The sequence below is a fragment of the Vulpes vulpes genome, chromosome 1, assembly GCF_048418805.1.
Source record: "Vulpes vulpes isolate BD-2025 chromosome 1, VulVul3, whole genome shotgun sequence".
Lineage (NCBI taxonomy): Eukaryota > Metazoa > Chordata > Mammalia > Carnivora > Canidae > Vulpes > Vulpes vulpes.
The window spans coordinates 111077117-111104408 of record NC_132780.1 but is presented as its reverse complement, the minus strand read 5'-3'; the positions used below and the strand labels follow the sequence as shown (position 1 = coordinate 111104408).

Below are 27292 nucleotides of genomic sequence, written 5' to 3'. Positions count from 1 at the left end.
ATGAGTGAAATTATATGGTATTTATCTCTCTCTGCCTGACTTATTCCACTTAGCATTATACCATCTAGATACATCCATTACACCCTCTAGATTGATTCAAGAATCTATTCTTTTATGGTTGAGTAATATTACACACACACACCACATCTTCTGTATCCATTTATCTGTTGATGGACACTTGGGCTGCTTCCATAATTTGGCTATTATAAATAATGCTTCAATAAACATAGGGGTACATATATCTTTTCAAATTAGGGGTTTTGTTTTCTTTGGGTAAATGACCAGTAGTGGAATTGCTGGCTCATATGGTAATTACATTTTTAATTTTTGGAGGAACCTCCAGACTGTCATCCATAGTGGCTATACCAGTTTGCATTCCCACCAACAGTGTACATTTTCTCTACATTCTCACCAACATTTATTATTTCTTGTGTTTTTGATTTTAGACATTCTGACAGGTGTGAGATGATATCTCATTGTGGTTTTGATTTGCACTTCCCTGATGATGAGTGATGTTGAGCATCTGTTTGTGTGTCTGTTGGCCATCTGTACACGTCTTCTCTAGAGAAATGTCTATTGGTGTCTTTTGCCCATTATTGAATTGGGTTATTTGGAGGTTTTTGGTGTTGAGTTGTGTAAGTTTTTTAGATATTTTGGATACTAACCCTTTATTGGTATGTCATTCACAAATGTCCCTTTAGTAGGTGGTCTTTTAGTTTTGTCAATGGTTTCTTTTGCTGTGCAAAACCTTTTTATTTTCAGGTAGTCCCAATAAGTTTATTTTTGCTTTTATTTCCCTTGCCTGAAGAGACATAGGTAGAAACTTTTCTAAAAGTTGCTAAAGCCAAGTAAGAGAAATTACTACCTGTGCTCTCTTCTACGAATTTTATGGTTTCAAGTGTTACATTTAGGGCTTTAATCCATTTGGAGGTTTTCTTTGTATATGGTTTAAGAAAGTGGTCCAGTTTCACTCTTTTGCATGTTGCTGTCCAGTTTTCTCAACACCATTTGTTGAAGAGACTGTCTTTTTCCCATTGCCTATTCTTGCCTTCTTTGTCATATATTAACTGACCATATAAACATGGGTTTATTTCTGGGCTCTCTATTCTATTTTGCTGATCTATGTTTCTGTTTTTGTGCCAGTATCATACTGTTTTGATTACTACACCTTTGTAGTATATCTGGAAATTTGGAATTGCAATATGCCCAGTTTTGTTCTTTTATAAGATTGCTTTGGCTATTCAGGGTCTTTTATGGTTTTGTACAAATTTTAGGATTATTCTAGTTCTGTGAAAAATGCTGCTGGCATTTTGATAGGAATTGAATTAAATCTGTCGATTACTTTGGGTAGTATGGACATTTTAACAATATTTGTTCTTCCAATCCATGAGCATGGAATATCTTTCCATTTGGTCATGCCATCTTCTATTTATTTCATCAGTGCTTTATAGTTTTCAGAATATAGGTCTTTCACCTCATTGGGTAAGTTTATACCTAGGTATTTTATTACTTTAGTGCAATTGTAAATGTTTTTTTTTCTTGATTTCTCTATTAATTCATTATTAGTGTATGTAAATGCAATGGATTTCTGTATAATTGATTTTGTATCCTATGACTTTACTGAACCAATTTATCAGTTGTAGTGGGGTTTTTTGGTGGCATCTTTAGGGTTTTCTACAAGTAGTATCATGTCATTGCAGATAGGGAAAGTTTTCCTTCTTCCTTACCAATATGGATGTCTTTCATTTCTTTTTGTTGTCTGATTGCTTCAGTTAGGACTCCCTCCTCTAGTACTGTGTTGAATAAAAGTGGTAAGAGTAGACAACTTTGTCTTATTCCTGATCTTAGGGGGAAAGATCTGTTTTTCACCATTGAGTATAATGTTAGCTGTGGGTTTTTCAGATATAGTCTTTATTATGCTCAAGTATGTTCCCAGTAAACCTACTTTGTTGAGAGTTGTTTTTCATGAATGGATGTTGTACTTTTCAAGTGCTTTTTCTCTATCAATTGAAATGACCTACGGTTTTTATCCTTTATTTTGATGTTGATGTGATGCATCACATTGATTAATTTGCAAGTATTGAACCACCCTTGCATCCCAGGAATAAATCCCACTTGATCACAGAGAATGATTTTTTTTTAAGGTATTGTATAGTCAGATTCAGTTTGCTAATATTTTGTTGAGGATATTTGCATCTATATTCATCAGAGATACTGGCCTACAGTTCTGTTTTTATAGTGTTTTTATCTGCTTTTAGTATCAAGATACTGCTGGCCTCATAGAATGAATTTGGAAGTTCTCCTTCCTCTTCTATTTTTTGGAATAGTTTGAGAAGATTAGACATTAACTCTCCTTTAAATTTTTGATGGAATTCACCTGTGAAGCCATCCTGGACTTTTGTTTGTTGGGAGTTTTTTATTTTTTATTTTTTTTATTATTTATTTATGAGAGTCATACAGAGAGAGAGAGAGAGAGAGAGAGGCAGAGACATAGGTAGAGGGAGAAGCAGGCTCCATGCACCGGGAGCCTGACGTGGGATTCGATCCCAGGTCTCCAGGATCGCGCCCTGGGCCAAAGGCAGGTGCCAAACCGCTGCGCCACCCAGGGATCCCGAGAGTTTTTTTGATTACTGATTCAATTTCATTGCTGATAATTGATCTGTTAAAATTTTCTATTTCTTCATGATTCAGTTTTAGGAGGTTACATTTCTAGGAATTTATCCATTTCTTCTAGCTTGTCCAGTTTGTTGGCATGTAACTTTTCATAATATTCTCTTACAGCCCTTTGTATTTCTCTGGTGTCAGTTGTTATTTCTCTTTTATTTCTGACTTTGTTTGACTCTTTCTCTCTCCCCCTCTCTCTCTTTCTCCCTCTCTCTCTCTTTCTTTTGGTAGCCTGACTAAAGGTTTATGTATTTTGTTGATTTTTTTTCAAGTAACTAGCTCCTGGTTTCATTGATCTATTCTATTGTGTATTAGTTTCCATTTTGTTTATTTCTGCTCTAATCTTTATTATTTCCTTCCTTTGACGTTTTTGTCTTTTTCTAGATTCTTTAGATATAGGGGTAGATAGTTTGAGATTTTTCTTGCTTTTTGAGGCAGGCCTATATTGTTAGAACAGCTTTTGCTGTATCCCAAAGATTTTGGGATGTTTTTGTTTTCATTTTCATTTGTCTTCATGTATTTTTTTTTAACTCTTCTTTGATTTCTTGGTTGATCCATTCATTACTTAGTAGTATGTTATTTAACCTCAATGTGTTCTTTCCAGATATTTTCTTCTGATTGATTTCTAGTCTTGAAACATTGTGGTAGACAAGATGCATGATAGGACTTCAATCTTTTGAATTCATTGAAATTTGTTTTGTGGCCTAGTATGTGATCTATTCTGGAAAATATTCCATGTACATTGAAAAGAATATATATTTTGCTGTTTTAGGATGGAATATTCTGAATATATCTCTTCAGTCCATCTGGTCTAGTGTGTCATTCAAAGCCACTGTTGCCTTGACTTTCTGTTTTGATGATATATCCATTGATTTAAGTGGGATGTTAAAGTTCCCTACTATTATCGTATTACTATCACTTCCTTCCTTCATGTTTGTTATTACCTGCTTTTTGTGCTTGGGTACTCCCATGTTGGGTGCCTAAATATTTACAACTCTTATATCTTCTTGTTGGATTATTCCCTTTATGATTATACAGTGTCCTTCTTTGTCTCTTGTTACAGTCTTTGTTTTAAAGTCTATTTTGTCCAATGCTACTCTGACTTCGATTTGCATGGTAAATGCTATTCCATCCTTTCACTTTTTTTTTTTATTATAAAGGTTTACTTAGAATATAGTTTGGCTGTGTTGGCTACCATTTTTGGCAAACGTTTAAATACTTTCAGGAACCAAAAATTGTCAGTGCCCTCCTTTAGGGCTCCTTTCTCACTCGAGTAGGAGGCTGCATTTGCCTCTGCTGTTTAAGAACCTGACCTCACAGCTACACCTCTGCAGGACTCCCAGAACCAGATTCAGGCCTGGTACCCTTGAAGCAGCCCTCTGCTGAGATAAAAAGGCAGAGGGTTGTCCCTCTGTCTCCCTTCCCCAGGTGCCTGCAGTCTAGTCCACCTCCTGCCCATCCACTGTGCCCTAGAGGCCAATCCATCCCTGGGTCTCTGGGGAAGCTGCCTCCACTTTCTCCTGGAGGATTAGCCTTCCTACTTCTTGGTGGGTAGCTGCCCAGGGTCTCTGCCAGGTGGGGAATGCAGCTCATTGCCTGAAGTCCCTTCTCCTCCAACAGAAGAGGATGTGCTTGAAGGAACACCAGAGTCCCTGTTAAAGATAGTATAGATGACTGGGTTGAGCAAGCTGTTGTAGTAGCCAATCCAGAAAAAGAACTTGAAGACAGATTGGCACCTGGCATGCCTTAAGGCAGATGCCCTGAAGGCTGTACCTGAAGACAGAGGGAAACCAGCAGAGCAGCAACCCACCCATCCACAGGGGTATGATGGTGAAGTGCTCTTGCACACCTAGGCCACCTTGCCTCGGCACATGCTGCTGCATACCTAGCCTGGCACCCCCGCCTCCCTGGCCCCCGCAGGACAGAAAGAACAGGGAGTATGAGCTGGTGCCTGGCAGGCACCTGACAGGGCATGGATCTCCATTAGCCAGTGCTTCCAGTTCACTTAACCCCAGCCAGACCCTGGAATATCGGTAGCTGCCCTTCCTGCCCACATTAGGCTGCTGTCCTCCAGCTGTTCCTGCATTTGCACAGCCCCTGCTGAGGCACCCAGCCCTCTTTCTTTAGTCCTGCAGGCACGTTTGTGGCACTAGAGTACCTCTTCTTGCTGAGCATGCACATATGTATCTTGGCCCTACAGTAGATGTTGGCCTAGATCGGTCCCACAGTGAGGCAAGGTGGGAGAAGAAGCTGTTGCAGCAGGGCTTGAGATACCTTTCTACTTTTTAAGGCTGCGTTATGGTTAGGTAGCACTGTCAGGCTGGCAGTACAGCCAGAGGAGTGGTGGGAAGGAGATGACAGCAAAGATGAGCCACATGGCCACATCCATCCCTTCACTTTCAAACTGCCGGTGTCTTTAGGTCTGAAATGAATCTCTTGACAGCATACAGATGGGTCTTGCTTTTTCATTCTGCCATCTTACGCCTTTTCATTGGAGTTTTTAGTCCTTTTACATTCAGAGTAATTATTGATAGGTATGTACTAATCAAGGTTCTGTTACTTGTTTGTTTTTTTAAGATTTTATTTATTTATTTTGAAAGAGAGAGAGAGAGAGCAAGCACGAGCAGGGGGGAGAGGGAGAAGGAGAACAGGGATTCTAATAGGGAACTCGATCCCAGGACCCTGGGATCATGACTGGAGCTGAAGGCAGATGCTTACCCTACTGAGCTACCCAGGCACGCTTTGTTACTTGTTATATGGTGTTTTTGTAGTTCTGTTCCTTTCTTCTCTTGCTCTTTTTCTCTCCTGGTTTGCTGGCTTTTTTTAGTAATATACTTGGATTCCTTTCTCTTTATTTTTTGCATATCTGTTACTGGTTTTTGACTTGAGTTATAATCAGGTTTATATATAACATGCATATAGCAATCTATTTTAAGTTCACAGTCCTTTAAGTTTGAACCCATTCTTTACTCCTCTCCCCTCCACCTCTTAGGTATATGGTGTCATACTTCACATCCTTTTATTTTGTCCCTTGACTGATTTTTATAAATATACTTAATCTTACTGCTTTTGTGCTTCCTACTTTTCTTATTCCTACTTATAGTCTTTCCACTCAAAAAGTCTCTGACATTTCTTGTAGGGTTGGTTTAATTGTCATGAGTTCCTGTAACTTTTGTTTGGGAAACTCTTTATCCCTCCTATTCTGAATGGTAGCCTTGCTGGATTGAGTATTCTTGGCTGTAGGTTTTTTTTCTTTCAGTACTTTAATATATCATTCCACTTTCTTTTGGCCTGCAAAGTTTCTGCTAAAAGAGCAGTTGATAGCCTTATGGGGTTTCCCTTATATGTAACTGTTTCCTTTTCTCTTTATGCTTTTAAAATTCTATATCACTACTTTTTGCCATTTTAATTACTATGTGTTTTGGTGTAGACCTCCTTGGATTGATTTGCTTGGAGACTCTCCTTGCCTCCTAGATCTGGATTTCTCTTTCTTTCCCCAGATTCAGGAAATTTTTAGCTATTATTTCTTCAGATAAATGTTATGCCCCCCTTTCTCTCCCTATAATGTGAATGTTATGCTCGATGATATCACTGATTTCCCTAGGTCTATTTCCAGTTTTTATTATTATTTTTCTCTCTCCTGTTCAGGTTGATTTCTTTCCATTACCCTGTCCTCCGGGTTGTTGATTTGTTCTTCTGCTTCCTCTAGTCTACTATTTATTCCCTCTGGTACCTTTTTAATTTCAGTTATTGAGTTCTTCATATCTGGTTCTTTTTTATGTTTTCTACCTCTTTGTTGAAGGTCTCACCAAGGTCATCCACTCTTTTGGCAAGTACAGTGTGTATCTTTATGACCATTACTTTAAATTTTCTTTCAAGCATATTATTTATCTTGGTTTTATTTAGCTCTTTTGCTGTGATTTTGTCCTGTTCTTTAATTTGGGACATATTCCTCTGCTCCCTCATTTTTTTTTCTAGCTCTCTGTGTCTGTTCCTATATGTTAGGGAAGTCAACTCTGTCTCCTGTTCTTGAAAGTAGTGTCCTTATGAAGATTAGTAAATAAGTTTTCCCAGATACCCTAAGCATTTTCTTTCTTTTTTTAATTTAAATTTTAGTTAGTTAACATACCATGCAATATTGGCTCCTGGAGTAGAATTCAGTGATTCATCACCTACATATAACACCCAGTGCTTATCACAAGTGCCCTTTTTAGGCACATGATGAGATGAGCACTAGGTGTTATATGTTGGCAAATTGAATTTAAATTAAAAAAATTTTTTTAAAAACCCACAAGTGCCCTCTTTAATACCTATCACCCATCTAGCCCATCCCCCCTTCCATCAACCCTCAGTTTGTTCTTTATCATTAAAAGTCTCTTTTGGCTTGGGGCACCTGGGTGGCTCAGTCACTTAAGTGTCTGTCTTTGGCTCAGGTCATGATCCTGGAGTCCCAGGACTGAGTCCCACATCAGGCTCCCCACTCTGTGGAGAATTTGCTTCCCTCTGACCCTCCCCTCTCTCATGCTTTCTCTCTTTCACTCTCTCTCTCTCTCTCAAATAAATAAATAAAATCTTTTTTTTAAAAGTCTTTTATGGCTTCCCTCTCTCCTTTTCCTTCTCTCTTCCTATATGTTCATATGTTGTCTTTCTTTAATTCCACATATGAGTGAGATCATGTGATATTTATCTTTCTCTGACTTATTTCATTTAGTGTAATACACTGCAACTCCATCCACATAGTTGCAAATGGCAAGATTTCATTTTTTGATGGCTGAGTAATGTTCCAGTGTGTGTGTGTGTGTGTGTGTGTGTGTGATCTTTATTCATCATGCAGTGGACATTTGGGCTCTCTCCATAGTTTGGCTAATTGTTAATAATGCTATTATAAACATCAGGGTGCATGTACCCCTTTAAATCTGTATTTTTGTAGCCTTTGGGTAAATACCTAGTAGTGCAATTGCTGGGTCATAGGGTAGTTCAATTTTTAACTTTTTGAGGGACCTCCAAACTGTTCTCCAGAGTGGCTACAGCAGTTTGCATTCTCACCAACAGCACAAGGGGGGGTTCCCCATTCTCTGCATCCTTAACACCTATTGTTTCTTTTTTGTTAGTTTTAGCCATTCTGACAGTTGTGAGGTAGTATCTCTTATATAAATATATATATATAATAATATATATGTGTATATAATATATATGTATTTTTTAAATTTTTTTTTATTTTTTTTATTTTTTTTTATTTATGATAGTCCTACAGAGAGAGAGAGAGAGGCAGAGACACAGGCAGAGGGAGAAGCAGGCTCCATGCACCGGGAGCCTGATGTGGGATTCGATCCCGGGTCTCCAGGATCGCGCCCTGGGCCAAAGGCAGGCGCCAAACCGCTGCGCCACCCAGGGATCCCAATATATATGTATTTTTTAATTGAAGTTTGATTTGCCAACGTAAAACACCCAGTCCTCATTCTGTCAAGTGCCTTCCTCAGTGCCTGTCACCTAATCACCCCATTCTCCCACCTGCCTCCCCTTCCAGTTCCCCTTGTTCATTTCCCAGAGTTAGGAGTCTCTCATGGTCTGTTACCCTCTCTAATTTTTCCCACTCATTTTCTCTCCTTTCCCCTATAATTCCTTTCATTATTTTTTATATTCCCCAAATGAATGAGACCATATAATGTTTGTCCTTCTCCGATTGACTTACTTCACTCAGCATAATACCCTCCAGGTCCATCCACATTGAAGCAAATGGTGGGTATTCATCCTTTCTAATGGCTGAGGAATATTCCATTGTATACGTAGACCACATCTTCTTTATCCATCATCTTTCGATGGACACCGAGGCTCCTTCCACAGTTTGGCTATTGTGGACATTGCTGCTAGAAACATTGGGGTGCAGGTTCCTAGTGTTTCACTTACAGGTGTCTTTGGGGTAAATACCCAGTTGTGCAATTGCTGGATCATAGAGTAGCTCTGCTTTTAACTCTTTGAGGAACCTCCACACAGGTGGTATCTCATTGTGGCTTTGATTTGTATTTCCCTGACAATGAGTGATGTTGAGCATCTTCGGTTAGTCATCTGGATGTCTTCTTTGGAAAAGCATCTTCTGCCCATTTCTTAACTGGGTTATTTGTTTTATTTGGGGGGGAGGGTTGAGTTTGGTAAGGTCTTTAGAGATTCTAGACGTTAACCCTTTATCAGATATATCATTTGCAAATGTCTTCTCCCATTCAGTAGGCTGCATTTTAGTTTGGTTGATTGTTACCTTCCCTGTGCAGAAGCATTTTATCTTGAAGTCCCAATAGTTCATGTTTGCTTTTGTTTCCCTTGCTTCCAGTGACATGTCTAGTAATACACTGCTACAGACAACGTCAGAGAGGTTGCTGCCTGTGTTCTCCTCTAGGGAGATGATAGTTTCCCGTCTCACATTTGATAGTTTCCTGTCTCACATTTAGGTCTTTCATCCATTTTGAATTTATTTTTGTGTATGATGTAAGAAAGTCCTCCAGTTTCATTTCTCTGCATGTGGCTGTCCAATTTTCCTGACACCATTTGTTGAAGAGCCTATCTTTTTTCCACTGGATATTCTTTCCTGCTTTGTCAAAGATTAGTTGACCATATAGTTGTGGGTCCATTTCTGGGTTCCCTAGTCTATTCCATTGAGCTTTGTGTCTGTTTTTGTTCCAGTACCATCCTATCTTGATGACTACAGCTTTATAATACAGCTCGAAATTTGGAATAGTGTTTTGCTTTTTCAGAATTTCTTTAGTTATTCAGGGTCTTTTCTGGTTCCATACAAATTTTAGGATTGTTTTTTCTAGTTCTGTGAAAAATGCTCATGGTATTTTGATGGGGGTTGCATTAAATGTGTAGATTGTTTGGGTAATATAGATATTTTAACAATATTCTTCCAATCCATGAGCATGAAATGCTTTTCTATATCTTTGTGTCCTCTTCAATTTCTTTCATAAGTGGTTCTGTAGTGTTCAGAGTATAGACCTTGTCCTTCTGTAGTTAGGTTTATTTCTAGGTATCTTAATGTCTTTGGTGCAATTGCAAATGGGATCGATTCCTTTGGTGTGTAGAAACGCAACAGATTCCTTCACATTGATTTTATATTCTGCAACTTTGCTGAATTCATGTGTTAGTTCTAGTAATTTTTTTGGTGGAGTCTTTCAGATTTTCTATGCAGTGTTTCTTGTCATCTGCAAAGAGTAAAAGTTTGACTTCTTCCTTGACAATTTTGATGCCAAGATGTTTTTCAAACTGCTGCTTCTATGCCATATCTCTAAGGGGCTGTTTGTCATGCAGTCTCTTTAAGGATAGAATTCATTTTTCTATTGTTCTCCCAGAATCCATCCTACTGATTTTCACAGTTCGAGGTACTAAGCCCAATTGTAAGAACTCATGAAGCCATACCCCTCTGATTTTCAAAGCCAAAAGTATGGGGATTTGTCTTTCCCATTCAGGTTCCTCGTGCCTGGGATGCTTGGTGTGAGGGTCTGTTTCATTCATCTCTATGTTCCTCACTGCTGTGGACAAACCTATCAGTCCATTTAGGTCTCAACCATGTCTCTGCCCTTTCTATTCTCTTTGATGTGGTTTCTTCTCTACTTTTAGCTGTGAAGAGTTGGTTCTGCTAGTCTGTGTATTTTCTGGTTTATTTACACTGATATGGTGTTACCTAATTTTATCCATGGGATCAGGTCAACATAAGGTCCTCCTACTCCACCATCTCCCCTTGAAGGCTATACCACATCTTCTTTATCCATTCATCTGTTGACGGATACTGGGTTGCTTCCATATCATGGCTATTGTATATAATGCTGCAATAAACATAAGGGTCTAATTTATCTTTTTAAATTAGTATTTGTATTTTCTTTGGGTAAGTAAGCAGTAGTAGAATTACTGGATCATATGGTAATTCTATTTTTGATTTTTTTGAGGAACGTCCATACTGTTTCTCATAGTGATTGCACAAATTTGCATTCCCACCAACAGTGCATGAGGGTTCCTTTTTCTCCAGATCCTCACCAACCCTTATTATATTTTGCTTTTGAGTTTATCCATTCTCACAGGTAAAAGGTGAGATCTCATTGTGGTTTTGACTTGCATTTCTCTGATGATGAGTGATGTTGAGCATCTGTCTATGTGTCTGTTGGCCATCTGTATGTCTTCTTCGGAGAAATATCTGTTCATATCTTTTGCCCATTTGTAATCAGATTATCATTATTTTTGGTGTTGAGTTGTGTATGTTCTTTATATACTGTGGATCTTAGTCACTTACTAGATATATCACTTGCAGAATATCTTTTCCTATTCACTAGGTTGCCTTTTTGTTTTATTGATGGTTTTCCTTTTTAAGTTTTTATATTGATTTTCTTTTTTTGCATTTGATTTCCTTTTTCAAATGTATTCCACATTTCTGGGGGTAAGGAGAGGAATTTCTTACTGTATTGTCCTAGTCCTGAGTGCTTCATTTTTTCTAAAAGGTACTTGGAGGAGTTTTCATTTTAAAACATGACTATGCATGAAATGTATTGATTGTCTAGAGGCCATTCTCTAGACCTGTATCATATCCAAGCCTCTGAAACCACAGCACTTTCTATTGTCTGCAGGCACTCATGAAGATTCATAAACAACTGTAGAAAAGTACAGTTTGAAACATTGCTTAAATAGGATGTATCTTTCTACAGAGGATTTTGACACTAAACAAGAGATGCGTTAGTGTTCTTGCAAGAGGAGAGTCAGCTGTGGCAAAAATAAGTTTCCTCAATATAAGACAAAGAAGTGCCTTAATGCTTTTACTGGTATTGAGAGTGTGAGTCCCTGTGTAAGCCTGCTTGGGCTGCCATAATCAAATGCAGACTGGGTGGCTTAAATGTATAAATTTATTTTCTCACAGTTCTGGAAGGTGGAAGTCCAAAATCAAAGTGTTGGCAAGTTGGGTTTTCCCTGAGGCCTCTCCTTGGCTTACAGATGGCCATCCTCCTGTTGTGTCCTCACATGGTCTTCTGTGCATGTGCATCCCTGGTGTGTTTGTGTGTGTCCAAATCTTCTCTTTTTAAAGGAATACAAATCGGAATGAATTAGGCCTTATCCAATGGTCTCATTTTACCTTAATCACCTCTTTTAGAGGACATATCTCCAAAGATAATCACATTCTGAAATACTGGGGTTTAGGGATTCAACATATAAATGGAGAGGTACATATTCAGCTATAACAGTCTCTGTTAACTTTATATACTGGCATCCCTATAGAATTCTGAACTGCAAGCTGAACAGAAGCCAGGACCTAAGAATAGACATGAGAAGCTGATCTCAACTTGTGCGGCCCAGGGACATGGGGTTAGCAGAGGAGAGGGGCTAACTCTGGGTGTTACATTCTCCCACTTTGCAAACACGGTTTTAGCATAGGGCTTTGCTGTTATAAAGAAATATTGAAGCAACTGAATCCTCACAACAGCAGTTGATTTTCTCAGCCTACCCTTGACTATACTCCAACTCCTAGAGAAAGATAACCATGCTATTCTAGAAGAGCTAAGCATCTACAGGCCATTAGAGCAGTATTGTGGTCCTTGAGACTTCAGCCTGAGTGCTCTTTCTTACCTTGTTCGGACATGTTTCACCATTGAAAGTAGTTTAAATATTATGGCTATTGGAAGAGCATCCTTCCTTCATCCTTAGCCACTCTAGGAAATCCAGGTGTTTGCTCTATGCTATACATTAGAGCATCTTAGATAAGGCTAAGTCTGCCCCACTGGAACCTCACAAGATTCTGGTAATTTCCATGATTCTTGTGGGAAGTTGTCTTGGGAATATTAACCTGTTATGAAGTTTTCATTAACTTTCATTAACCTAACCCTTCAACCTCTATGTTTTAAAAAATATATTTACTTATTTATTTGAGAGAGACAGAGAACATGCAAGTGGGGGGAGAGGGTAGGAGAGAGAATCTCAAGCAGACTCCTCCCTGAGTGTAGAGCTCAATCCCAGAACACTGAGATCATGACATAAGCCAAAATCAAGAACTGACCATCTAACTGACTGAGCCACCCAGGTGCCCAACCTCAATGTTTCTAAAATGATAACCCTTTAGGCTCATTTTGTTAATTACCCAGAATTGTTCTTGAATCTTAATTTTTTTCTGTTTCCTAAACTATTAGGTACGCAGCAGGTAACCTTTCTTAATTTGGGTGCATGATTTTTTTCCCCTGAATGTTATTCTAAAATTAGGAGGAACAAGCAATGCGCTATTGACTCCCTGCAGTCTAGTCTGGATTCTGAAACTAGAAGCAGAATTGAGGTGACCCGGCTGAAGAAGAATGTGGAAGGGGACCTCAGTGAGATGGAACTCCAGCTTAGCTGTGCCAACCGGCAGGTGTCAGAGGCAACCAAATCCCTGGGCCAGCTTCAGACTCAGGTCAAGGTATTTCAAATTGTAATATGGGGGCAGGGAGTAAACAGACTAAGAGATTGTGTTGAGCAATAAAAGTAAGGGCAACAAATCTAATTCTTCAAGAGAGTAGGAACACGCTTAAATTTAAATTGGTGGAGCTTTGCTCGGAGAATGCATGCAGGTGCATATCCTATTGAACTCAGAGCGATCTGTGCCCCAGGCCTGTGTTTTCTCTCGCAGGACCTTCAGGTGCAGCTAGATGACAGCACACACCTGAACAGTGAGCTGAAGGAGCAGGTGGCTATGGCTGAGAGGCACAACTCTCTTCTCCAGTCCGAGCTAGAGGAACTGAGGTCCCTGTACAAGCAGACAGAGTGTGGGCGCAGGCTGGCAGAGGAAGAACTCCTGCAGGCCACAGAGAGAATCAATCTTTTCCATACCCAGGTGAGGCCCATAAGCTCTCCCCAATAGCTGCACCAGCTGTGTGAAGGCAACAGTTTCCACCCACTGTTCAGCCTTAGACCATACATAGTTGTCACGTGAAGCCTTGGGTATGGCATGAGACACAGGGAGCGTCTTTGGCAGCAGAGCAGTGGGCACACTCTTCATTCATACCCAGATGTATTAGTTTCCTAGAGCTATTATAACTCAGGACCACAAACTGAGTGGCTTAAAACAGCAGACACTGATTCTCTCACAGTATGGAAGACCACACGATCGAAACTACGGTGTCGGCTGAGCCATGCTCCTTCTGGATCTCGTAGGTCAATCATCCTTCCTTGCCTTTTTCTAGCTTCTGGTGGTCTGTTGGCAATATTTGGTGTTCCTGAGCTTATAGATGCCTCATTTCAATCCTCAGCCTTCACATGGCATTCTCTCTCCTTGTCTTAACACCATTTTTCTTCTGTTGGTAGTTGTGTCTAAATTTCCCATTTTTATAAGGACATCAGTCATATTGGATTCAGACACTTCCTAAAGACCTCATTTTAATTTGATTACCTCTGTAAAGGTCCTATTTCCAAAGAAGGTCACATTCAGAGATACAGGGTTAGGACTTCAGCATGTCTCTTTTGAAGGGGACACAATTTAGCCCATAAAACTAGTCCAAAAGAATGAACTCCCAGAGCATTGATAGCCAGGATACTGGGGAGACATGAACGTTCCCTGGTGTACCAGAACCACTTGCCTGCTTCTCTTATTTCCTCCAAGTCACATGCTCTCCAAGCATCCCAGGATTAAAAAAAAAAAAAATGTTCCTGCCTCAGAGCCAGGAGATTTCTAGCAATTCTAAGTGGCTGCTGACAGATTTGATGAGCTGTCAGGAGTCTGGTTTCCCATGGAAGGTTATATAAGTGACACGAAGCAAGAATTCTTAGATTGCTTGCCATTGTCATGGAATCAGGAGGAACCACTGTGGCTAGGACAAATGTGTACAGCGAATCATTCAACATTTATAGGGCACCCACCATAACCTGAGCAGATATACATGCAGAATAACTCCACTGTCCTTAAAAAGTGAAGCCCCAGGTAGAAACTGCAGTGCACTGCTGGAGTGTAGAGTCAGGGCAAGCACATCCCTGCAGACAGCCTTTCCTGACAGTCTTAGACCTCACTAGATGCACAATATGCTTAACTGGAGTTGTGAAGCCAAGGACGGAAGCATGGGGGAGGAGGAGCTTTGGGCTATTGAGGGAAATTGCTATACTCAGTAGAACATGGTGGGGCGGGGATAGGAGAGATCAGAGAAATGATGCCAGGAGGCAGGGGGAGCCAGGTTCCCAGGAACTTTGAGTGTGAGACTGATGTAGCTTGAATTCCGTCCTGCAGCTAATGGGGATCCACTGAAGAATTTTGAGTAGCTAAGAGTGAAATGATCAGATTTTCGTTTCAGGAAGTATACTCTGGCGATTGCTTTGAAGAGTGGATTAAAACAACTATAGGCAGAACTGCCATACTCTGAAGCATTTAGAAATGTCTGTGGGATCAGCTTAGTTGCCACAGTGACTGGAAAGTGCCAGTGACATTTAGTTGGCAGCACTCAGAGATACTAATATTGTCCTAGGTGCAGGATAACCCCACTTCACAACGAAGTGCCCCTTCCAAAATGCCAATTTCGTCCCCATTGAGAAATACTGGGAAAAAGGAAGGACAAGGCAGGGATGTACCAGTTGCAAGGCATTGCAATCAGTTTGTGCCTACAGTCTGACTTTTGGGTCCATCAAAACATTGTGCATGACCCAACTCTATTTAGATATCATATGATATGGAACAAATAGGCTGTATGTTATGCATAATTCCCAGAAGGGTCACTTCAACATTTTCTTTCTCTCTTAAGAGAGTTTATCTAAAATATAATGAGCAGGATTCTTATAAAGTAGGATATTGAATTTTTAAAAAGTAGTCATCTATCTGTAGTACTTAATCTAGCTATTGGTAATAAATCATTTGCCATGCCTATTATAACTGATAATGCACCAGTGGGTCCCAATATGATGAAAAACCACTAGCCCAGAGAGAGCTGAGGACATCAAGCAGAGCAAAAGCAGACAGAGAGAGGAGGAGATGAATTGGAAAAACAAAAAGAAAATTAGGCCATGGAAACCTGATCTCTAGGGCAGAGTTTCTGACACTTTCAGTGTATCACAGAAACTAACAGAAAAAATGCAAATTCTCAGGTCTCATTTCAGATCTACTTAATCAAAATCTCTGCAGTGGGATGCAGGAACCAAATGATTTCTCAAATGAATTCTCCCTTTGACCAGCACGTCCAGGTGATACTACACTGCTCACAAGGACCTCTCCCCAACATTAATCACATGGGGGCACCTTGCAATTAATAGCATGCTGTCAATCTTTTGATAACAAAGTGTGTCTTTTATGGAACCTTCTTCGCCCCTTCTGCACCCCCAGACCTCTAAGCCTAGAATAAATATACAAGGCCAAACTTATTCTCAGCTGATTACACGTGTTCTTTTTCAAACCTGAGCTGTGACAATCTAGATTGCCCTCTTGCACAATATCTCCTAAAACTCTTCCTCCCCAAAAGAACCAATTAGAGTCATTCAGCTTGAAAAAGTTTTGACCATTATCTCACTAGCAGATTTTAAATGATTCCATGTATAAATAAGTAGGCACATATATTTCTACCTTCCTTTATGAAGAAAGAATTTCTGTGGAGTTATGTGCAGTGAGCACCCAGAGAATATTCCAGTAAAATACACTTATCCTCACCACCACCACCACCATCACCACCACCACCCCAGGAAAAGCCTGGGCCCGGGAGCATAGAAGCTCGCTCTCTGTAAGGAGAGCATGGCAGCCTCGATGAAGATGCTTCATGCCATTGAGGAAGCAGGGCAGTGGGAGGCTGGAATATCTCTCTATTTCCAAGGTACCGTCCTGCTGCTGAGAGAGGCACTAGCTAGAGAAAAGTGAAAGGACAATGAAGAGAAATCAAAAATAGGAACCTGTGCTTTTTATATTACATTCTCTGTGCTAAGGTTTCACACCCTCAGAAAAGCTGTGCTTCAAACATGGGCAAATAGCAGCAAAAGGAGTCTCAGCCTCTAGTGTCACAACCCAGGAAAGAAAGAATTAGGACAGTCGTAGCCACAGAACACCCAGCATCCTCCCGAGGATGGGTTCCTAAGGGCTGGGAGGATGAGGCTCATCTAAGCTATACTTCCCGCCGACTCACTGCAAAGTCAGATAGAGAGGGAGGTGGTTAAGGGAAGTTCTGGTTTGGGTTTGGGTTTCGGTTTTCCTGGAGCAGCATGCAGACAACCGATTTTTATTCCCCACCTTCCTGATCCCCAAATGTCTGCTGCTGACCCTTAATTGCGCTCTGGAACACTTTCTCCTACCACATCAGAGAACAAAAGGCAGAAACCAGTCCTCCTCAACAAGTTGAAAACCAAACACACGCTTGGGACTTGTAGATTATCTGGACCCATATTAGACAAACTATATCTAATATCGAACTTCTAACAGATGAAGTACTTTCTATTCACATATGCCTTTGTTGGCAAAGGGGAGTTGTCTAGTGTGGCTTCCTGGGGTGGGAAGTATTGTTTTGCTGACTGCGGCAGCTGAGAACAGAACTTGCTCCTGGCCAGAGTCCATTCCTGTTGCATGTCCTCAACCGACCAGTCTGCTTTTGCCTCCCTGGTCTCAACTTGCCTAATGAGAGCGCTGCTCCACTTTAGAACACTAGCCTCCTCAGCCAGAAGAAGAAACTGGAGGTTGATGTTGCCAGGATGCAGAAAGAAGCCGAAGAGGCAGTGCAGAGGTGTCAAAATGCAGAAGAGAAGGCCAAGAAGGCAGCCACTGAGGTGAGTCCATTGACTGCTTGCTCACTCCTGTCTTCCAGAGTTGACCGGAGCAGTAGCCAAAGGGCAGAAGCGGATCTGCAGTCAAAAAGAATTCCATTGATTCTCCATATAGCCAGGAGGAGGTTAGCTGACCCCTCTGCCTCTCTGTTCCCATTTTGAAAAATTAGGCCAATTAGCTCCTCCCTTCCAACCTACTCAGACAATAAAAAGGAACAGTTGAATTGCTATAAGCAAAACCTTATGAAAGCAAGTTTTTTTTTTTTTACAGTTAAGCCACTTTCCACTTGTGAATCAATATATCTAGAGTCGAGAAACAATTCTTCCTGTATATCCTTACAAATAGCTATTTTCCTAGCGTCTGTAACGGTTTGATGATGATGATCTGGAAAGAAAGCTTATTTCACTTATTTCTTACAACCCATAACTATTGTTTGAGTAGCGCAATCAGGCTGGTAAAGAAGGATTTCAGGGCTGATATGCCTTCTTTATTTGCAAGTTTGAAATTGTTCATGGGGGTACTTTTCCTAAATGGCACTAAGCTCGGCATTGGCAGCCAGCCTTGTCTGGAGCTTTGTGGGAACTGAAGAAAGGCCACCGCTGGGACCCTCTGTGGGCAGATGCAGCACTTCTCTCAAAGGGCATAGCAAGCAGAAGGTAACACTCAGAATAAAAATTAGCGGAGGGAGGTGGAGGGCCTTGCAGGTCCCAGGCCTGCTGAGCAGAGTGTGCATTTAACTGCAGCCTCCACTCATTCCGTCCCCATCAAGTGACCCTGTGTAGTCCATCACTACCCAACTCTGTGCAGCAGCCCTGACTCTGCTGTGCGGATGGAAGCTGATCCTCTTGATGAAAAGGGTATGGGAACTAGGGAGACAAGACATTTAATTAGATTTTATATCAGTCATTTTAAAATTCAAAAGAGGGGTAGAGCTTGTGTCTAGATTTGCCTGAGTTATTTGGCAGTTGAGGAGCTAAACAAAACCTTCGCACCAAATCATGGACACCAGGTTGCTATAGAAGCCAGCCCTCTCTAAGAATAGAGAAGCGTGCCTATCACTCAGCCTTTTGGTATCAAGGCAGAGACATTTCTGCTCCGTGATGGAAAAGAGGTGCATGAAAGCTTAAAGATGTTTGATGGCCAAGGGAAAATAATGTGGCTTAACATTTATGAAAATCCACATAGAGAGAAAGGAATAAAAAGAGTGTCTGCTTCAGCTTGGGAAATGTATGCAGTCACACATTATGAAGACTCTCTGCTTTAACATGCCTTTATAAGATTTCCTTGACACTTGAAAAATGAACTCACTACCTCTTCCCCCACCTTCCAGTTCTCTAATAGTTCAGCTCTGAGTCCCAGGCCTACCTAGCAGAACCCAGAGTTGCCTCCATAATTCATTCTTTGCCCTCACCATCTGCACAGACGTCTCACACTTAAATTATACAGATGGTTGGTAACCTGATAGACAGAGAAGCTTTGGCTGGGAGGACACTGTTCTTACATTAAATGCGCTGAGAGATTCATGAACCAGTTCTTAATAATTTTGTCGAGACATCAAGCCCTTGTACACATAGCTAAAGCCAAGAGCAGGCTTCACAAACAAGAATTAACCTTCCTTGTGCCAGATTATTGGCAATGAGAGCATCTGTAGCTGCCAAATTCCTGGAGCCTAAACTTGTTTGCTGTTGTGAATCACAGAATTAGAAAAGTGAGATGTGAAAGATTTTCATAGGCACCCTTCCCTACTTTCCCTGGTACGTGATGTTATAGGACATGTCCCGAGCTTTGGTGTGTTCAAAGCTATTGCTTCAGTTGGTCATCGTTCTTCTTTCAATACAGGTGTTGTGTGTTGTTCATGCAGTACTTCCTCTCTGGCCTGTTTCTGCTCCCCCTCACCGCAGTCTCCCTGGCAGCAGATGTCATCGTGATTGCCATATCATTAACAAACTCCAGGGTGGCCCATGTTAGGGACAGAAAAGTGGAGGAGATTAATACACGGAGGAGGGCATGCCATCTAGTCAGATCACGACTGGAAGGTTGTGGGTGGAAATGTGAAGGTCAGCTGGCTGCCAGCTTAGCTCCTTTCTCTCTGTTTTAGGCAGCAAACGTAGCCGAAAAACTAAAGAAGGAGCAAGACACCAGTGCCCACCTGGAGAGGATGAGAAGGAATATGGAGCAGACAATTAAAGACTTACAAAAAAGGCTGGATGAAGCTGAACAGACTGCGGTGACGGGGAATAGAAAGCAGATCCAGAAGCTAGAATCGAGGGTAGGCGTTTGCATGGGGAATCGTGGAGTCATGACAGCTCCCAATTCACGGCTGTCTTGTCCTGGAATATCACTCCAGATGTTCCCTCTCTCACCACTTCTGCATTTAGCACTTCTAGATCATCAAGTGTCAGATCTCAATCTACTCATTCATTCTTGCTTGACCTTGGGCCCTCAGCCAAGACTCTTCCTGAACTGGATTAAGTCGGCCTTCCCTCTTGCTGTTAGGTGAGAGGGCATCTCAGTTCAGCCACACCGACTCGGGCTCCCCGCAGTCAGGGTTCCCTGCCATTTCCAGGGATGCCCACGCAGTCTTGCCTCTGTGCCTTTGTTCCTGTTATTTCCTCTGCAGAGCAGTCCCCCCACCCCCACTTTTTTTTTCTTCCAGAAAAAGTGGAAGGGAAACAACTAAATCAAGGATCAAGAAATGATTAGTGAAGATATAAGAAGGGCTGATAGAGGGATCCCTGGGTGGCGCAGCGGTTCGGCGCCTGCCTTTGGCCCAGGGCACGATCCTGGAGACCCGGGATCGAATCCCACATCGGGCTCCCGGTGCATGGAGCCTGCTTCTCCCTCTGCCTGTGTCTCTGCCTCTCTCTCTCTCTCTGTGACTATCATAAATAAATAATAATAAAATTAAAAAAAATAAAAAATAAAAAAAAAGAAGGGCTGATAGAAATGACTTAGCACCTGCCTTCAGAGAACTTAGCAACAACTAGAAAGCTCTCTCTTGAAAACACAATTTTTTAAAGTATTGAACCAATTTCAATGACTATGGACAAGCTGGGTGACAAATATTAGAAGGATAGGAAGAATATTTGACAGGGACTTGATGGTTCAGAAGGGCCCTGAAAAATACAGTATTGCTCTTGCGCATTTATGGCCTAGCCCGTGCCGTAGAATCCCAATGCACATCCATGCTACATCCAGGTAAAGATGCTGATTAAAAAGGAATGAGGAGGAGCTCTGTAGTAGTTTCTGAAGATCTCATCCAGTGGTACCAGGGTGATAAAAGGCACAGGCAATAGGTAGAGCCTACAAGGTCTTGTGCAAGGGTGAAGGAAATATAGAAGACAAGTACACATACACATGTGCTTGTATTTTCAAAAGGAAGGCGTGACAGGATAAGACGAAGACTAATAAAAATAGCTCCCCGTAGGAAGAGAACACAGAGATGAAAAGGAGATCTTCTGAACCTCATTCCATTGTTTTGATTGTTGTAAAATCATATAAAACATTTACACGATTCATAATTTAAAAAAAAACAAGTTTAAATCTAAGAGTAAAACAAATCAATCCCTAAAATGTTAACACAAATGGAAACAAAGGAAGCTAACTGGGTATCAGGTGGGGGGGGGGCGTGCATAAAACACAGAAGAATGATTCCCAGTGACTTTTAAACATGGTGTTTTGGACATCCCTCATGGAATACATCTAAAGAACAAAGAAAAAAATTAGCACATAAAGCAAACTGTGCTCCTAGCTTCAAATAACAATACCTTCTCATCACCACTCTCAGTAAGACTAATACAATCCTTTAACCAACAACTATTTAACCTTTATTGCATAAGAACCAAGATTTTTAGTATGAGAAAATATAGGTATAAAATTAACTTAAAATGTGCCTTAAAAAAAAAAACATAAGAATGATACTGGTATTTTCGATTCAAATTTAAGAATGCAGGGTTTAATTTGGTTTCCAGTTCTGTCTGTCCACCATTAAGGCCTGGACCCTGTGCTAACTCAGTCGCAGTGAGCTCCGGATATGGGCTGGTACTAAGGAATTATGATTAATTTTCTTGAAAACATAATCATAATACTATTCTGTTAGGATCGCCTAACGAAATACTTACAGGTGAAATTATGATATCTAGGATTTGATGTAATAGTGATTTTCCCAGAGAGGTTTTTAATCAACTCAAAACTACACACACTTGAGAAGACCTGACCGGGGGCCTCGTCGTCTTAGTCTCAACCAACAGAACCGTGTGTTAGGTTCCTCGATGATAGGGACTTCGAACACTTTTCTAATGACCTTCATCTACAAGCACCTGCACACCTGCTGACTTGCCCTCCCTGAGGAAGAGCAAGGAGGGAGGCAGGCCGGCAGTCAGCGATGGGGTCACTCACAGTGCAAGCATGTTCATGCCTCAGGGCATTGGACTTCGCACTTATTATTTTTTTAAGATTTTATGCTTTTAAAGGATTGATTGATTGATTTATGAATGACACAGAGCATGCTAGCAGAGACACAGGCAGAGGGAGAAGTAGGCCCCATGCAGGGAGCCTTACGTGGGACTCCATCTGGGGCCCCCAGGATCATGCCCTGGGCCGAAGGCAGAGGCTAAACCACTGAGCCACCCGGGGATCCCCCGGACTTCGCACTTTTGTTAGGCTAGTCAGGAAGGCCCTGTTGAGAGGGTGGCACTCGTGTCAAGAAGGCAGGAAGAGAGCAGGGACTTCTAGGGCAAGACGAGGAGCAGCCAGCACCCTTCCTCCACCAACTCTCTCCCCCCTTTCTGTTTTTTTTTTTCCTCCAAATCACTTCCCACCATGGAACATTCTTTTGCTGGGTGTATCCACCCTCGTTAAAATGCGTGCTGCTCCAGGGCAGAGATGTTTGCTCTGCCGCTGCGGTGTCCCAGCCTCGGCGCAGGCCTGAGACCTGCGCGCACCCTGCAGGCCGGCCTGCGCGCTGCAGCGCCCCCCGCTGGCGGCCGGGCTCCTCGGGCTCGAGTGGGCGGCGGGGGCGGCGGCTGCGGGCGGGGAGCTCAGGCCCGGCCTCCACCTGCGCGCCGCGGGCTGCTGCTCTGGCCACGTGCCTGCGCGTAGCTCGGGAGCTGCTGCAGGAAGCGGGGCCGCGGGGCCTCGATGGGCCTGACAGCCCGCACCGCGCGATCCCCGCCGGCTGCCCCGCGTCACCCCGCCAGGAGGAGGGCGGCCCGGCCCGCCTGCGGCCTAGGTCACGGCCTGTCTTGCAGGTGCGCGAGCTGGAAGGCGAGCGGGAGGACGAGGCGCGCCGCGCCGCCGAGGCCCGCAGCGGAGCGCGCAGGCTGGAGCGCTGCGTCCGGGAGCTGAGCCGCCAGGTACGCCCGGGCCCGCGGGCCCTGCCCTGCGCCCCCTCCTGCGCCCCCGGCTCCCCGCGGCCGCCCGAGCCCCGGCTGCGATCACAAGCTCTCGTCCTTCCGCGCACGGACGGCTACGGGGCACAGGGCCGCGGCACCGGACAGCCATGCTCCCCGTTTCTTTATTTTATTTAAGATGTTATTTGTTCATGAGACATGCAGAGGCAGAGACCCAGGCAGAGGGAGAAGCAGGCCCCACGCAGGGAGGAGCCCGATGGGGGACTCGATCCCGGGTCCCCAGGATCACGGCCTGGGCTGCAGGCGGGCGCTCAGCCGCTGAGCCCCCCCGGGATCCCCCCACTCCTCGCTTCTGGCTGCACAGACCCCCCCCCCCGGCCCCGAGGGCTCCCTTTGCGGCCGGGTGCTGGGAACAGAGCACCTGCTCGTGGGGGGGGGGGGGGGCGCTCGGGAGCTCGCGGCTCTCCAGCCGGTGACTGGAAAGAGGCGGGAAGACTCCTCGGCAGGACCGAAGGCGTCGCTGAAGCCGAGCGCCAAGCACCACCCGTCACTAACGCTGCCCTGCCCTGTCTTCCCTCCAAAAACCGAGGCGACACGCCACTCCGGGGCCCCACTGGCATCCTCCGCATCCTCTGGGGCCACACCAGGGGCGCCCCGCTCACGTGAGGCCCGCCCAGGTGAGGCCCGCCCAGGTGAGGCCCGCCCAGGTGCGCCCCACCCGGGTGAGGCCGGGGACACCCAGGGTCCCCTTCTAGCCCCCCCTGCGGCGCCGTGCAGCTCACGTAGGCCCAGAGAAGCCACATGCGTCCGGGCGGCCGCCTGCACGGGGCTCGGGGCCCTAGTCCTGCCGGTGCTCCCCGCGGGGCTGTGGCCCCGACCTTCCTCCCCGGCGGCGGGACGTGGTGGCCGAGGAGGCGGAGCCCCTCAGCAGCGGCGTGGCCTGGAGGGTGAGTCCAGCTGCTCCCCCCGCTTCTCACAGAGCCGGGCGCCTTCCTAGGCGGGTTGGTCCCCGCTTCTGACCCCCTGTTCCACCCCCACCTGCGCGGGGCGCCCCCTGGCGGCGAGGGAGCCTGAGGGCCGCGTGCTCTGTCCTCCCGAGGGCGGGGGAGCAGCCACCTGTCGGGGGTACAGTGCCGCTTGCTAATGACGTCTGGGTTTTTCTTCTCCTTTCCCTGCGGGTTATTCATACGCTTCCTTAGTCTGCTGAAGGCAGGGTCGTCTGGAACAGGCCAAGGCCTTCCTGCCCTGCTGGGTCTGGCTTTGCCCTTCCCAGCCTCACCCCATTGGTCCCTGGCGCCCCAAGGACGGATGGTTCTTCGTCTCTTCCAAGTGTCTGCGCAGGGCCTAGGGTGTATCGACTCACCCGTGCCCTGATTCGGCCGTTAAGTCGGAAACACCTGCTGAGCGCCTGGTTCGTGCAAGCTCTTAAGCGAGGTGCTGCCGCTTTAAGGAGACATTAGAGAGCCCCCCGCATTCCTTGATCTCAGTACTTGGTTTTGGAATATTCAAGAGAGATGCTGACTCAATCCAATCTGTTCTCCTTTAACATCAAAATAACCACCAGGACTATGAGGCGGGGTGTTTCATGATAGCACGTCGTTGGTGCCAGTTGGAAATGTCATTTTGCAAGGGGCCTCAATATGCTTTTCATTTCCTAGGAAAAATCCTCTGGGAATATCCTCCTACACTGGAAAGGGACACGAGTGTGACCCGGACCACAGTCGTTCTATGGCCAGTCCCCGTGGGGCATTATCTTCCCTGGATGTCCCTCCAGCTTATGGAAACTCATCCAGTTCTCTCTCTCTAGTACCCAGAATAATGTGCTATGAAGGAGGACATAAGCCACTGCCAGGTGGCTCAGTGGTTGAGCATCTGCCTTTGGCTCGGGTCATGATCCTGGGGTCCTGGGATCGAGTCCCACATCAGGCTCCTTGCAGGGGAGCCTGCTTCTCCATCTGCTTATGTCTCCGCCTCTCTCTGTGTGTCTCTCATGAATAAATAAACAAAATCTTAAAAAAAAAAAAAAAAAAAAAAAAAAACAGGACATAAGACCAGGAACTTACAACCGTTATAGAAGGTACAGTTTTCCTGCACCCCCCATCCACCTGCTCCACTTATCTTCGACTGCTTTCTATATTCAAGGATCTATGTATAGATGTTATTTAATCTGTACTAACCTAATGACAGATATAGTATCTTCATTTTTAGAGAGAAGGAAACAAAATGTGACTTGGGGTAGCTTCTCCGGGAACCAGAGGCCAGGATGGAGTTCTAGAAGTACAGGAGATTTATTGGACCCATACCTGGAAAGACAAAGGAGACGTGGCCGGGGGGCGGGCGGGGAGGGCAGGCAGCATCAGGCAGGGAAAGCTGTTGGACCACAGTATGAGTGTGACACCCGCGAAAGGAAAGGGTGAAGGGAGGGGGATGGACTAGGGGCTTGAGATTCGCAGCTCACCTCCGAGCACTTTCCAGCAGCAGGATTGCCTGGGAAGGAGCCTGGGTTAGGCGGGAACGACCAGATCCTCGTAGCCGCAGGCCCCGCAGCTGGCCGAGGGGTGACCTGGCTGTAAATGCCACAGCAGATCCCAAAAGTGCTGCTGCCGAGGTTTGCAGGTAGGTGCCCTCCTCACAGCTGAAGGGCAAGTTCTAGAAGGGAAATCTGAGCCTCGCCCAACCGTGGCTTCCACAGGCCCAGGATGGGAGCCTAAGCTTTTGCCTTAAGTGGGAGGAACATCATGAACATTAGCAGCCCCTTCTAGCCTCCTTCGGTTTTCTTCTTTGTGGCCCTTTACCAGCACAGTGAATTTTCTTGCCTCCCTAAATTGGTTTTTTTTTTAGCAAATTTTTTTTTGATTTATTTATTTATTTATTTATTTATGATAGAGAGAGAGAGAGAGGCAGAGACACAGGCAGAGGGAGAAGCAGGCTCCATGCACCGGGAGCCCGACGTGGGACTCGATCCCGAGTCTCCAGGATCGCGCCCTGGGCCAAAGGCAGGCACTAAGCCGCTGCGCCACCCAGGGACACCCGCCCCCCCCCCCCCCCCACCAATTGGTTGTAAGCAATTAAACCGCTATTGGTTTTAAAACTTCCTATATACACACAATTCTATGACCCTTCAAATTTCTTAAACCTGGGAGGGAGAGGGATAGGCAGATGAAAGCAGAGTAGATTTTATTGAAAAAGCATTTCTTGGTCTCTGCCTTAGCTTAAAATTAGTAATTAATTTTCCACTGTCAGATTGTACGTTAAGGTGGGGTGGGGGAGCATTCTAGGCAATAGAAATGGCTTGGTTAACGCTTTATTTCTTCACTTATGTATTTATAGATTTTTCTTTCTTATGTATTTATATATTTATATTGAGATAAAATTGGCACGTAACATTGCCTTAGTGTTGGGTGTACAACATAGTAATTTGATGTTTGTTCAATCATTGTGAAATGATTATCATAAGTTTTGTTAACATCCATCACCATGCATAATTACAAAATTTTATTTTTCTTGAGATTAGAACTCTTAAGATTTACTCTCTTAGCAGCTTTCAAATATACAAGCATCTGCCTTCAGCTCATGGGGTGATCCCGGGGTCCTGGGATTGAGTGCTTCTCCCTCTGTCTATGTCTCTGCCTCTCTCTGTCTCTCATGAATAAATAAATAAAATCTCAAGAAAAAAAAAAAGAATGCTGCAATAAACATAGGGGTGCATGTATCCTTATGAATTAGTGTTTTCACACTCTTTGGATAAATACTCAGTAGTGGAGTTCCTGGATCATACAGTAATTATTTTTTTGAGGAATCTCCCTGCTGTTTTCCACAGTGGCCACACCAGTTTGCATTCCCACTAACATGCATGAGGATTCCTTTTTCTCCACATTTTTGCCAACGCTTGTTTCATTTTTTTTTTAATTTTATTTTAGATGTTCTCATAGGTGTGAGGTGATATCTCATAGTTGTTTTGACTTGCATTTCCCTGATAATTAATGATGTTGAGCATCTTTGCATGTTTCTGTTCCTCTGCCCGTTTTTGAAATCATATTTTTTGTTTTGTTCTGTTTTGCTATTCAGTTGTAGGAGTTCTTTATGTATGTTAGATATTAATTCGTTATCAAATATAGGATTTAAAAATATTTCCTCCTATTTCACGGGTTGCATTTTCATTTTTTTATTGTTTCTTTGCTGAATAGATTTTTAGTTTGCCCTAAACTACAAACTAGTTTGTAGTCCGACTTATATATTTTTGCTTCTGTTGCCTTCGTTTTTGCTGTCAAATTCAAATTTCATAGCCAAGACCAATTTCAAAGAGGTAACCCCCTCTTTTATTCTAGGAACTTTATGGTTTCGGGATTTCACATCTTACATTTAAGTCTTTAAGCCATTTTGAGATAATTTTGTATATGGCATAAGAAAGTGGTTTAGTTTCATTCTTTTGCCTGTGGCTGCCCAATTTTCCTAACACCATTTATTAAGGAAACTCTCCTTGTATATTCTTATATTCTTAGCTCCTTTGTCATAAATTAATTGACCATATATATATATATATGTGGATTTATTTCTGGGC

The 27292-nt window shown here is 43.5% G+C and overlaps 1 protein-coding gene across 2 annotated transcripts in view; it reads left to right on the top strand.

Annotated features, from left to right (window-relative positions):
* MYH15 (myosin heavy chain 15) overlaps positions 1-27292 on the top strand; it is a 147864-nt gene that overhangs the window by 104642 nt on the left and 15930 nt on the right. For both annotated transcript variants that reach the window (XM_072722453.1, XM_072722454.1), the window contains 5 exons: positions 12889-13081; positions 13292-13495; positions 17257-17382; positions 19479-19649; positions 22630-22734. In XM_072722453.1, the coding sequence (XP_072578554.1) occupies positions 12889-13081; positions 13292-13495; positions 17257-17382; positions 19479-19649; positions 22630-22734 (799 nt within the window). The remainder of the gene's footprint in view (positions 1-12888; positions 13082-13291; positions 13496-17256; positions 17383-19478; positions 19650-22629; positions 22735-27292) is intronic.